The following is a 12500-nucleotide window of genomic DNA, read 5'->3' as shown; positions in this document are numbered from 1 at the left end:
CTTCGATCTTTAACTGTCCCTCTATTCAGCAACCACTCTTCTAAAACATGAATTAGAAGCTAAATTAAATGTATTATTACCCCTCTCTTGAGCTGCAGGCCCCATTTTGGCTGCATCAACAATAAGCAGCTTGATCAGCTCTCCGTCACAAACAGAGTCGACACGGCTGAATAATTCCCAATGACGCTGTAATTAATTATTGTGCAGATGTTGTCATGGTGCAGTTAAACACGAGCCTAGAGGAGTTCAAACCAAGCGGGGGAGGTTGGAAAGTAATATAATCAGTGTATGTCCAAACGCTTTTACATGGTTAAACAAGGACTACCGTAGAAAGCCTGTTAGACGGCAGGTTAGATGAAGCAGGCTGTGTGTGTGTGTGTGTGTGTGTGTGTGTGTGTGTGTGTGTGTGTGTGTGTGTGTGTGTGTGTGCGTGTGTTAATATCACCAACCATAGAGCGAGAACTCGGCCTCCTGGCCTGTGTCGCTCTCGCTGGACGTGGACGTCAGGCTGGTCGTCAGGGTGTTGCTTAGCAACTGGCCCACCGACAGACCAGTGGTGGCCGTGGCTACGTTATTGCTGCTGGTTACTATGGAGGTTGACATGGTAACGGTGGAAGTGGTGCCAGTGGTGGTGAGGTTAGGAAAGCTCTGAGCGCCCATGAGAGGAGAAGCTGCAAACAAAACAAACAAACAAACAAACAAAGGGGCGGTTAGTTTGTCAGAAACAAAGCAGCAGCAGTTAACTTCCTGTCAGCTGACTGGAAACAGCTTCTGATTGGCCGGAGGATGCTCATGCTGTCAGCACAACAGGATGCAAACTGGAGATCCTGGTTTAACTCAACATCAGGTCTCAATATTAATCTGAATTAAACTAAGAATGGGACTTCTGTGCTAAAACCGTAACTTGGCTAAGACAATCGATTCTGGAGATTCCTGAGCAGAATTTGGAAGAAGTCTTTGTTTGCAGATTACTTTGACTTCTCGCCCACCGCAATATTTCCAGGCATATTACTAGAACTGTACTCACATTTCTACTGCAGCTAGCAGGTTCCAGCTTTGTCTCACGGTAGCTAAACATGTCGGCTCTAAAGACACCACTTTCTAAAAGCCTAGGGACATTAAGGGGGCTTTGTTTTGGAGACACTATGCAGCTACATTCATCATTTTGCTTGATATTGATTATTAAAACCAACTTGGGTTTTGATTTATTTTATGTTACTCACCTTCAAATGACAGATTGGTAACTAGCCAAAAAAGGGAGAGATGATGAAAAGCAATGATGGAGAAATGAGAAAATTACATTTAATTTCACTACTTGAAGTATTTGATCTGTTTCTAGTCCAATGTTCTTGCTTTGGATGTTTCCAGCTGCCTTTAGGATGGCTGGTGTAACAGTTGGATAGATTTAAAAGTACAGTCAGATAATCAGTAAACAAACACGGCTTCAAGATTGTGAAATGTTTTCTACAGTCAGCAAAGGGAGGAGTTACTAGTTTAATGTTGTTAAAGTTAGTAAGTGCTGCAAAGTTAGATCAAACTATATTAGCAAACAGTTTGACAGCTGCTAAAGAAAGATGTGTTCACTTTCTGTCCTTAAAGGTTTTATCCCGATGGCAAAAAGACTCTATTACAGGTGTAGTACTTGTACTCACCTTCAGTAACAGTAAAGTATTAGTGCAGTAATATGGAAGTACTCACTAGCAGTGCTCATGACGTTCCTGCCCAGTGTGTTAGTGTTGTTGTCGCTGCTGCTGCGGCTCAGGTTCATGTTGTTGGTGGCGTTGGTGCGCGACATGTTGGGCGCGCGGCGGACGAAGGACTCCATGAGGCTGGCCTCGCGGGACGACAGGTTGGGAACGCTGGCGCTGGAGCTCATGGGAGCGCCGGCCGCCAGCAGGGAGCTCACGGACAGTCTGGCGTTAGCCGCGGAGCACAGAGGCCTCTGGGAAGGCGTGTCTTTGCTGGAAGACTCCGACACCGAGCTGACGTCGGGGGAACTCACGCTGACCAGCCCCATGGAGATCGCCGTGGCCGGGTCCGTGGAAGAGTCTTTGTTTCGGGCTTCGTCTCCAGGAGCAGAACCGTCGGCGGTGAGCGTGCCGGAGCTGGAACCGGACCCTCCCTCCGCCGCTGAGGAAAGCATGACGATTGGCTCCAGAAGGTGTCCGTCAGAGCCGACCCCGATCCCCATAAGTCCTCCTAACCCTGAACCCTGGTCCAGCAGAAGCCCCTCGGCCCTCCTGTCCATCCGCATTCCCCCCAAGCCTTGCAGCCCGGCGGAAGAACTCAAGCTTATGTCGGAGGAGGAGGCGACGCTGCAGACGGAGCTGCTGCTTCCCTTCCTGCTGGAGGAACTCGCCCCTCCCAGCGATGTAGCCCCGCCCTTATCGGGACAGTTATTTTTCACCAGGCTGCTCCACGACTGCTGCTGCGAGGAAGACGAGGTGGAGGAGGACGAAGAGGACGTGGTGGTGGTGGTGATGTTGATGCCGCCAATGGCTGCCTGCGTCGAGGAGGGTCCCACCGTGGAGGAGGCGGGGCCTGAAACAGTGGATGAGACAGGTTTGGGTGACGGCGCTGTGGCAGCCGACTCAGGGTCGTACCCTGGAGCAAGCTTGAGGTCAAACTTCCCTTCAGCGCCCATACGGTAAGAGTTAGAGCCGCCAGCATCCCAGGTTACATCAATCCAGCCTGGATGGACAGAGAGATAGGAGGGAGACGGACGGATGGATGTCAGAGACCCGGCAGAGAGAGGGGAGACAGAAAGAGAGATAGAGAGACAGACAGAGAGAGAGGAAAGACAGATAGAGAGACAGACAGAGAGAGAGAGGAAAGACAGAGAGAGAGGAAAGACAGAGAGAGAGTGGTAGAGGGAGGTAGACAGCAGAGAAGCAGCTTACAGTCAGAGCAGCTCTACACAGCTCCACACTGGACCACGACACTGCAGGAGATTATTATCAATTACTTTTTTTCAATTTTAAGTGACAAATAGTTTTTCATATTATATATATATATATATATATATATATATTTTTTTTAACATCAAATAATTTGTATTGGATTAATTTTAATAGCCTCCACAAATAATACTAAAGCTGGGTTATAACACAAATTAAAAAACCTTTTCAAAGCTGCTTTTAAATGTGTAATTCACTATTGTGTTTTAAAGCTTAATATGTAATATGTATGTATTTTAACATGTATATATAAAGTGTCTTTGAGTGCCTTAAAAAGCTAAACAATACAAATTAAATTACAATAATAAATACTAATAAATACAAATAACAAATAAATCTAATCTGGCATCCATAACTTAATGGAATATTTTATGTATGAACTCTTACATTTTAGTTAAAGGTCACCCATCATGCTACTTTTAGGCAACAGCACAGCTCTCAGATATATACAAATATATAAAAAACATGTCTATGAAGTGTTTTGCTCCAAACACCAAACAGATCATTCTAGCCATGCCTCATATCCCTCTATTTCACTTCCTGTTTCTAAAGTGCTGATTTGGTGATACAGCTTTAAAGAGGAGGGTCTGAGCTCATGCGGGACCCGGCAGCTACCGTCTAAACTAAATGCTGCCGTGATGAAACGCCATATCATGGATTATCAAGGATCTGGAAACAGTCTGGAGCTCAAAGGCTTTCTCTCTTGCCGGTTACACCACAAGGTGAGTTCCTTTCTACTTCCTGCTTCTTCACACACATGCTCTCCAGTACAGGTTAGCTCTGAGTGTTAGCATGCTAATGTAAACACCGACCATATTACGTCCAAAACAGTCGGGCATTGTTTCTGATAGCAACGTTTCTGATTGGACCGTGGGTCCACATTTCAGATGTTACGTCATATCGGACGCAAATCTGGATCAGCTCCGTTGTTCCCCGTTTTTAGAGATTTGGGTACGGAGGAAAAGAGAGAGGGTTTTATTTCCTGATGCTGCGTGAGTTCCCCGACACACATCTTTAAGTATGAAAGATATAACAAAGTGACTTTTGCATGATAGGTCCCCTTTAAATATTTCTCTGTTAATCTCAAGAGAACATGATGTTTTTAAATTCAATGAATAAGAAAGGGCCTATATTATCTAAATGAGTAGTAATATAATGTTATATTAAAGTAGTAACATGTTGAATCTCCCCTTGAAGAGGTTGTTGGTCCAGGTGGAGCGATGAGAGATAGAGAAATATGAACAGTCACAGAAAATGACAATCAAAGCAAAAAAGTAGAAAATATTTCTCGTAAATGCAAAAAAGCGTCAAAGCCACAAGGAAATAAATCAAACAATAATCCTGGTGCATGATTTTTCAAAAATGATAAACAGAGTTGCTGGTGTCGGTGTTTCAGCTCACTGACAGAATTCATCTCTGAGTAAAACATAGAAACACCAAAGAGGAGCAGGAGGCACAGAGGAGGAAGAGGAGGAGGAGGAGGAGGAGGGGGGAGGAGGGAGGAGGGAGGAAGGGTTTGTTATTTCCTGTTTGAGTTATAATCAGATCCTTTATTCAGATCTGACTGTCCAGCTGAACTGTTAGGGAGCATTTGATGATGATGAGTGTGTGTACGCTTTGGACACAGTGTGGAGCAAGTCAGAAAACAATGTCTTGTCTTAAGAAAAGAAACACGAAGCACTTGTTGAGGTACTTTAAGCCTCAACAGGAAAGTATCTGCCGCTAAATGAGATAAATAATATTGGCAGAATAGCTTTTTCCTTTCACTCTCCAAACAGTTCCAGCTTCCTCTTAAACGTTGTATGGTGACTTTAACTAAATATATGTATATACTAGCTAGTTCTTTGTTACCATGGTGTACTTGTCTGCTATTTATTTGTCTTCCTTATCGTGATTTAGGGCTGCACGATATTTCCCCTGCGAAATGAAAAAATACAGGAATTGAAGGAAAGACAGTTTTTGTTTGTCCGCAACCCATCCTTTCTTGAACTTTGAGAAAGTATATTTAACCGGATGAAGGATTTTTCTCACGGACGTCTGGATCTTAAGTTATCAGAGCAACTGCTAGCTCGGTTAGCGGCGCCGAACTGCCCTGGAGAAACACATGAACGACTTCAGTGTTTCTACCTTTAATCTCCGGGTCCGTTTGCTTCGGAGATTTGATTGTGATCGGTGGTTTGCTGTCGCTCACTCAAGAACCCGTGACATGAGACGCGTGAATTTTCCTTTTGTAGCAAGCAGAAAAATAATTGTAACATGACGTGTTTTGAGTTCATTTGCCTCCTTAATATCGCACGTTTCTTTTTTTTTATCGCACGTCCTGCGATGTGAATATGCGCATATTGAGATTATCGTCACGAAACGATATATCGTGCAGCCCTATAGAGCGCCACAGTGACGCGTCCTAAAACCCGGAAGTGAGTCAGCATTTCTCCACTTCCTGTTCCCTCGTCTCAGAGCCAATCGGATCTCTCCGTAGGGTTTAGGAGAATATCTGAACTAAGGTCTGAGGTTGAGACGCGTTGAAGAGACGGATCACGTTTTGTTCTACGACCGTTGTACGTCATTACGTAAAAACTCCTCTAAGTTAGTTTCTGTTCTGCTTGAAAGCAAGTCCCTGCCTCCTGCAAAGTGTTCCAACAAACGCTTCAACTCGTTCCATCTAGAATCTGTGTGTCTGAATATGGATCTGAAGTCGGCGTGACGTTGAAGTCGTGCTGCTGGACTCGCCTGTAGTTCCTTTATAGCATCACGTTAGCATTTTGCTTTTGGACATTAGATTTATGATTAGAACATTATAAAAGTAGACATGTGGAGATTACCCGGCTGAACAAAACGTGATCCGTCTCTTCAACGTGTCTCAACCTCAGACCTGATTCCAGCTATTCTCCTAAACCCTACAGAGAGATCCCATTGGCTCTGAGACGAGGGAACAGGAAGTGGAGAAATGCTGACTCACTTCCGGGTTTTAGGACGCGTCACTCTATTGTGTTTTGTATTATAACACGTCCATACTGGGTTCTTTTTTAATATTCAAGTATATTGTCCTTGCTTTATCTGGACAATACTTCCGCTGTGGTAATATGGTAAATGTCCCCATTGAGGGAAAGATATACGTATTGTGATTCTAAATATTCTGTTAATCTGGCCCTATTATTGCATTTGAACCTAGTGAACGTCTGTCTGATATCTCCCTGATAGAACTGGACATCTGTACCTCACCTTGAAACAAAGGCCACCAGGTGCAAATGGCCGTGGTGAGTCAGTGTGGAAACAGCTGGATTATGGACGGTAAAATGTCACAGCAGTAATGAACAAGACAGACACTGAAGTGAACTGTTAAACTACACAAGTCACGTGTAGGAAAGTTCAGAAAGGAAATGGTTAATGTAGGAATGTTCTTCTCTTTTACGGGAACCTGCTAAGACAGAGGACAGAGCAAAACATGACCGGGACAGATATAGGTATCAGCAGGTTGTAGAACTCAAGCGTTGTAGTTTTTAGCAGGGATGCTCCGATCGACAATTTTGGGGCCGATCGCCGGAATCGGCCGATCCGATGGAGTGGGCGGGGCCTATGGGGATCTTCTCTCTCTCTCTCTCCCTCCCCCTCTCTCTCTCTCTCTCTCTCTCTCTCCCTCTCTCTCTCCCTCTCTCTCCCTCTCTCTCCCGTCAGCCGGTCAGTATCTCATGCAGCTCACTGATCCAGTACTGATCATATGTATAACTAGTCTATCTTGTTCCAGAGGTAGATCAAATAGCTAAGTGTGTGTGTGTGTGTGTGTGTGTGTGTGTGTGTGTGTGTTGCTCCGCTCTCCGGTCCGTCACAGCGGGCGGAGCTGCAGGATTTCTGCTTCACACACGCTGCATACCGCTATTTTATTGTCATTTTCGGACACCTTAAAATACTGCCAGACCGGTGAAGCCACTTTGGCGAGCTTGTTTTGCCGCACAGAGAAAAGTGTCATGTATTTTATGTCATCATTTTTACGCCATGCGATCGGCAGAGAGAGAGAGCATCGGAGCATCCCTAGTTTTTGTTAACTTAATTTGTACCTATGGGCTTACATGTGTGTGCCTCTGAAAACCATATCTTAATATTGAACTGTGCCATTTCGCCTTTTCAGTCTCAGAGAAATCTTCCTACACCAAAATGTGAACTCCAATTTCAAATTATGAAAATATATGCGGTCACAAATATCTTCCCACAGTAGAGCCTCTGCGTACGAGAACAGGCACTCATATTTACCAACCCTTAAGACAAAGAGAAGTTATTAAACAGTTCATCTGGATGGTTTGCCCTCTGAAGCTGCAGGATGAATGACTCCGTTTTAGTTTCTTACCGTTGTGAGCCTCTCCGGTAACAATGCCCTCTCCCGTGGGGTTCCCGTCCTGATCGCGCCACTTCCAGTCGATTCCACGGACGACCCGCGCCCCCGGGACGATGTACTTCATCACCTGGGAGCGAAACAGGCGGCGCTGACGACGAAGGTTCGCCTCCGCCTCCTTCACGGCTTTGCCTGACGGGAGAGGATCGAGAGGGGAAGGTTTTAGTGTGTGGAAATAAAAGAGGGAACATCTGACCGAGACAAAGTAGAAGAAAACTGAGGATGAGAGTATATGGGCTCAAATAAGTTAAATTATGATATGAGAGGTTCAGAAATCTTTTTAATCTTAAAGGTCACCTATCAGGCTATTTGTAGGCAACAGCATAGGTCTCTGATATATACAAACATATAAAAACATGTCTATGAAGTGTTTTGCTCAAAATACCAAACAGATCATTCTAGCCACGCCTCATATCCCTCTGTTTCACTTCCTGTTTCTAAAGTGCTGATTTGGGGATAAAGCTTTAAAGAGGAGGGTCTGAGCTCATGCGGGACCCGGCAGCTACCGTCTAAACTAAATGCTGCCGTGATGAAACTCCATATCATGGATTATCAAGGATCTGAAACAGTCTGGAGCTCAAAGGCTTTCTCTCTTGCCGGTTACACCACGAGGTGAGTTCCTTTCTACTTCCTGCTTCTTCACACACATGCTCTCCAGCACAGGTTAGCTCTGAGTGTTAGCGATGCTAATGTAAACACCGACCATATTACGCACAAAACAGTCGGGCATTGTTTCTGATAGCAGCTTTCTGATTGGCCCGTGGGTCCACATTTCAGATATTACGTCATATCGGACGCAAATCTGGATCAGCTCCGTTGACCATGAGAGCAATGGCGTCATTAAACATCCAAGACTGTGACTATATGAAGATGCAATTTTCTACTTCTTACATGTTGAACTCAAATACGGTCAGGTACTCTTTAAAGCAGCTGCTAGCTATGGGTACTTTTTACTGAAGTACATTTACTAGAAGTTTAGTCAGTACTTCTACTTTTACCATTTTAAACACGAGTATCTGTACTTCTACTTGAGGAAAGGATGTGTGTACTTCTGGGTCTGATTAATGAAGTTGTGATCTGTACCAAAGTAAAAACCACCGGTCTCACCGAGCTGGTCCTCACAGACGGCGGTGACGGTGCCGTACAGCTCGAGTCCGGACAGAGAAAGGTAGTGAGTCTGACCGCTGGCATTCTTCCCCATCTGTTTGATCCGGATGTGTCTCCAGCCCTGCTTCTCCTCTTTGGACGGGTCCAGAGGCCACGCGGCCGTCGACCTGAGACAGAACACACAGTAAATATCAACTCTTTCTTCACATCGGTGTCTTATTCGTAGGATAACACGGAAAATTCCAGATACTTTCTCCCACTTGCTGATGAGATTTCCGTCACACATTGTGCAGAATCACTTGATCACTACGGGTGATTAATAAATACGTGTATTGAATATTTTACCCAGGTTCGTTGAGGCTGCAGTCGTCTACGTGGGTGTAGAGAGTGGTCCAGTTCTGACCGTCTTTGGACACCTGAAACACCCAGTTCCTCAACGCAGAGCGGCCATAACCCCTGCAGGAGGAGGAGGAGGAGGAGGAGGAGGAGGAGGAGGAGGAGGAGGAGGAGGAGGAGGAGGAGGAGGAGGAGGAGGAGGAGGAGGAGGAGGAGGAGGAGGTGGAAAAGAAAGGAAGATTATACAAATTAATGTATTTGGTTTTGCCACAGAATTTGATTCTATTTGTGGGGCCCCCAACACCCCCCGGGCAAGAAAAGCCAAAGGCCCCTTTTCGGGGGGCCCACGCATCCACCCCCGCCCAAATAAGAAAATCCATGCGAGTTCATGGCTACTGTAGCAGACAACGTGCTTGTTGCTCTGTGTTGCGTTGTTAATGAGAGACACACCGGAGTTGAGGATCTGTGGGGTTTATTCTCCCAGAAATATAATTTAGACATTTAGCAGACGCCTTATTCCAAAGCGACTTACGATGACAGGGACATTCTCCCTGGAGTAACCGAGGGCTTAGTGCCTTACTCAAGGGCAAGTGGTGTTCCAGGCGGGATTTGAACTCGCAACCTTCCGATCATCAGCCCGCCACAAATAAATCAATGTATGGGAAACACTGAGGTGTGTTAGTTTCTTTACACGTTAAAGGTGGGGTAGGTAAGAACGGAGAAACCAGCTCGAGTGCGCTAGAATTTGAAAGTACACGACGGAAAAAAATCAGATTTCCTCACAGAGCCCCTCCCCCAACACACACGAACATGACCAATGAGGGCACGAGATAAGTGTGTGCCCCGATGGAAGGCTGACAGGCAGGTAGGCCATCCAGTTACTTTAGCCGGCTCAGATGATTGGTCGTGCTTTTTACAGCGCCACGGCTTCCAGAGATGACATGTTTTGTATGGATTTATTGTCAAAGCATTTAATATATTCATTGCTATCGGATGTTAAGAGCGTTCCATGGAATATAACATGTGTTTCTGAAGTGAATAACCTTACCTTTAATGGTATAGCTATGTTTCTTCGGGATGTGTAGGATAAAGGTATGTGTCTTTTATCTCAGGATATCCTTCCGTTTAATTTATTACCTTGCACTTCGATGAGTATCGGGCAATTTTCTTTTATTACATGCCGGATCTCAGGATATAGGTACATTCCTCTTATTACCATGTGTGCTCCAAGTTGTAGGTGTGCTTGTTTTATTACCTGGCGTGTCTCAGAGGTCAGGTGTGTTTGTTTTATTACCTGGCGTGTCTCAGAGGTCAGGTGTGTTTGTTTTATTACCTGGCGTGTCTCAGAGGTCAGGTGTGTTTGTTTTATTACCTGGCGTGTCTCAGGGTGTACGCTGACGGAATGACCCAGAGGCCGAGGTCGACAGCGAACCAGGCGTTCTTGTCGTCGTTGGTGTGGCAGTTTAAGGCGGAGCTGTCCCGACTCAGGATGTCCTCCAGGCGCCCGTAGGGAAGGTTACGCCCCTCTGATGATGTCACCACCACCAGACCGTATGCGGCGGGGTTCACCCACTCATAGGCCGTCCTGAAAAATAAAGTAAATTAGGCGTGATTAGATATGTGAGATCAAAAAGTCAGATCTGAAACTAACTTAAAGTGTTTTTAAAAGGAATTACCAATAGCTAAAGGAATCCTATTGGACCAGGTTAAAGTCTTTATATTCACATCTTATAGAAGTGTATGAGTAGAGGAATTTGCCTTGATGAGCAGAATTCATACAGTACATTTTAAAAAGGGAAATTATGATTTAAAAGTTGCTCAATTTGCGTTAAACATGATAAATATAGTTTGACAGTAGTCTCTGTTCTTACTTGGCGTTGGTTCCGACCCAGTAGATGATTCCATTCTCGTCGAAGTCGTGTTGGTGTCTGAACGTAAAGGTCTGTCCTTCCCTCAGCTTCCTCACGAAGACGAAGGACGAACGCTCAAAGTCGTACCACTGCTTCGCCACCTGGAGGACGACAAGGATGAAGAAGTTAGTGGGGAGGCTAAAACAGGACATTTCACGCCAGAGAAAAATGATAAAAAGTGATGCACAGAGAGGGCAACAGTACACACATCCTTTCCTCAAGTAGAAGTACACACATCCTTTCCTCAAGTAGAAGTACACACATCCTTTACTCAAGTAGAAGTACACACATCCTTTACTCAAGTAGAAGTACACACATCCTTTCCTCAAGTAGAAGTACACACATCCTTTCCTCAAGTAGAAGTACACACATCCTTTACTCAAGTAGAAGTACACACATCCTTTACTCAAGTAGAAGTACACACATCCTTTACTCAAGTAGAAGTACACACATCCTTTACACAAGTAGAAGTACACACATCCTTTACTCAAGTAGAAGTACAGATACTCGTGTTTAAAAATACTCTGGTGAAAGTAGAAGTACTGACTAAACTTCTTTACTCAAGTCAAAGTAATGGCTTTGAAGTGTCCTTCAGTAGAAAGTACCCATAGCTAGCAGCTGCTTTAAAGAGTACCTGACCTCCCTTTATATTAATAGAACAATAATGTCATTGTTAGCTAATGAATGTTTCCATGGTGACCAACGGCAACATGACAACGTTTCCATTGGTCCCTCTTCTTTAGAGAAGACCAGGAAGTGATGGATACACGGATCGTGTTCCAACCAATAGGCACGCAGTGACTCTAAAGAATAATGATCACGCACCAACACACATTCAGACTAAAGGAACCAGCTGTTTGGGAAATGTAAGAAGTAGAAAGTACAGGTATTTGTGTTCAACATGTAAGAAGTAGAAAGTACAGGTATTTGAGTTCAACATGTAAGAAGTAGAAAGTACCGGTATTTGTGTTGAACATGTAAGAAGTAGAAAGTACAGGTATTTGTGTTCAACATGAGAGAAGTAGAAAGTACAGGTATTTGTGTTGAACATGAGAGAAGTAGAAAGTACAGGTATTTGTGTTGAACATGAGAGAAGTAGAAAGTACAGGTATTTGTGTTCAACATGAGAGAAGTAGAAAGTACAGGTATTTGTGTTGAACATGAGAGAAGTAGAAAGTACAGGTATTTGAGTTCAACATGAGAGAAGTAGAAAGTACAGGTATTTGTGTTGAACATGAGAGAAGTAGAAAGTACAGGTATTTGTGTTGAACATGAGAGAAGTAGAAAGTACAGGTATTTGAGTTCAACATGTAAGAAGTAGAAAGTACAGGTATTTGAGTTCAACATGTAAGAAGTAGAAAGTACAGGTATTTGTGTTCAACATGTAAGAAGTAGAAAGTACAGGTATTTGTGTTCAACATGTAAGAAGTAGAAAGTACAGGTATTTGTGTTCAACATGTAAGAAGTAGAAAGTACAGGTATTTGTGTTCAACATGAGAGAAGTAGAAAGTACAGGTATTTGAGTTCAACATGTAAGAAGTAGAAAGTACAGGTATTTGTGTTCAACATGTAAGAAGTAGAAAGTACAGGTATTTGAGTTCAACATGTAAGAAGTCAAAGTAAAAAGTCATCAGAACAATAAGTACTGGTACCAGAAACATGTACTTAAAGGTGGGCTAGGTAAGAACGGAGAAACCGGCTAGAGATCGCTAGAATTTGAACATACACAGCCGGAAGAATTCTGCCCCTTCCTCACAGAGCCCCTCCCCCAACACACACGAACGCACACATGACCAATGAGGG

General features: G+C 44.3%; 1 protein-coding gene across 1 annotated transcript in view; it reads right to left on the bottom strand.

Moving 5' to 3' along the window:
- Positions 1–12500, bottom strand: part of hectd1 (HECT domain containing 1) — a 58588-nt gene that overhangs the window by 18276 nt on the left and 27812 nt on the right. The window contains exons 18-25 of the mRNA XM_034079723.1: positions 10659–10798; positions 10160–10372; positions 8797–8907; positions 8452–8618; positions 7300–7476; positions 1699–2691; positions 1224–1244; positions 450–671 (exon numbers count right to left, since the gene is read on the bottom strand). Coding sequence (XP_033935614.1) covers positions 450–671; positions 1224–1244; positions 1699–2691; positions 7300–7476; positions 8452–8618; positions 8797–8907; positions 10160–10372; positions 10659–10798 — 2044 coding nt within the window. The remainder of the gene's footprint in view (positions 1–449; positions 672–1223; positions 1245–1698; positions 2692–7299; positions 7477–8451; positions 8619–8796; positions 8908–10159; positions 10373–10658; positions 10799–12500) is intronic.

The sequence above is a fragment of the Pseudochaenichthys georgianus genome, unplaced genomic scaffold (genome assembly GCF_902827115.2).
Source record: "Pseudochaenichthys georgianus unplaced genomic scaffold, fPseGeo1.2 scaffold_704_arrow_ctg1, whole genome shotgun sequence".
NCBI lineage: Eukaryota > Metazoa > Chordata > Actinopteri > Perciformes > Channichthyidae > Pseudochaenichthys > Pseudochaenichthys georgianus.
This window is presented reverse-complemented; position numbering and strand designations above follow the sequence as displayed.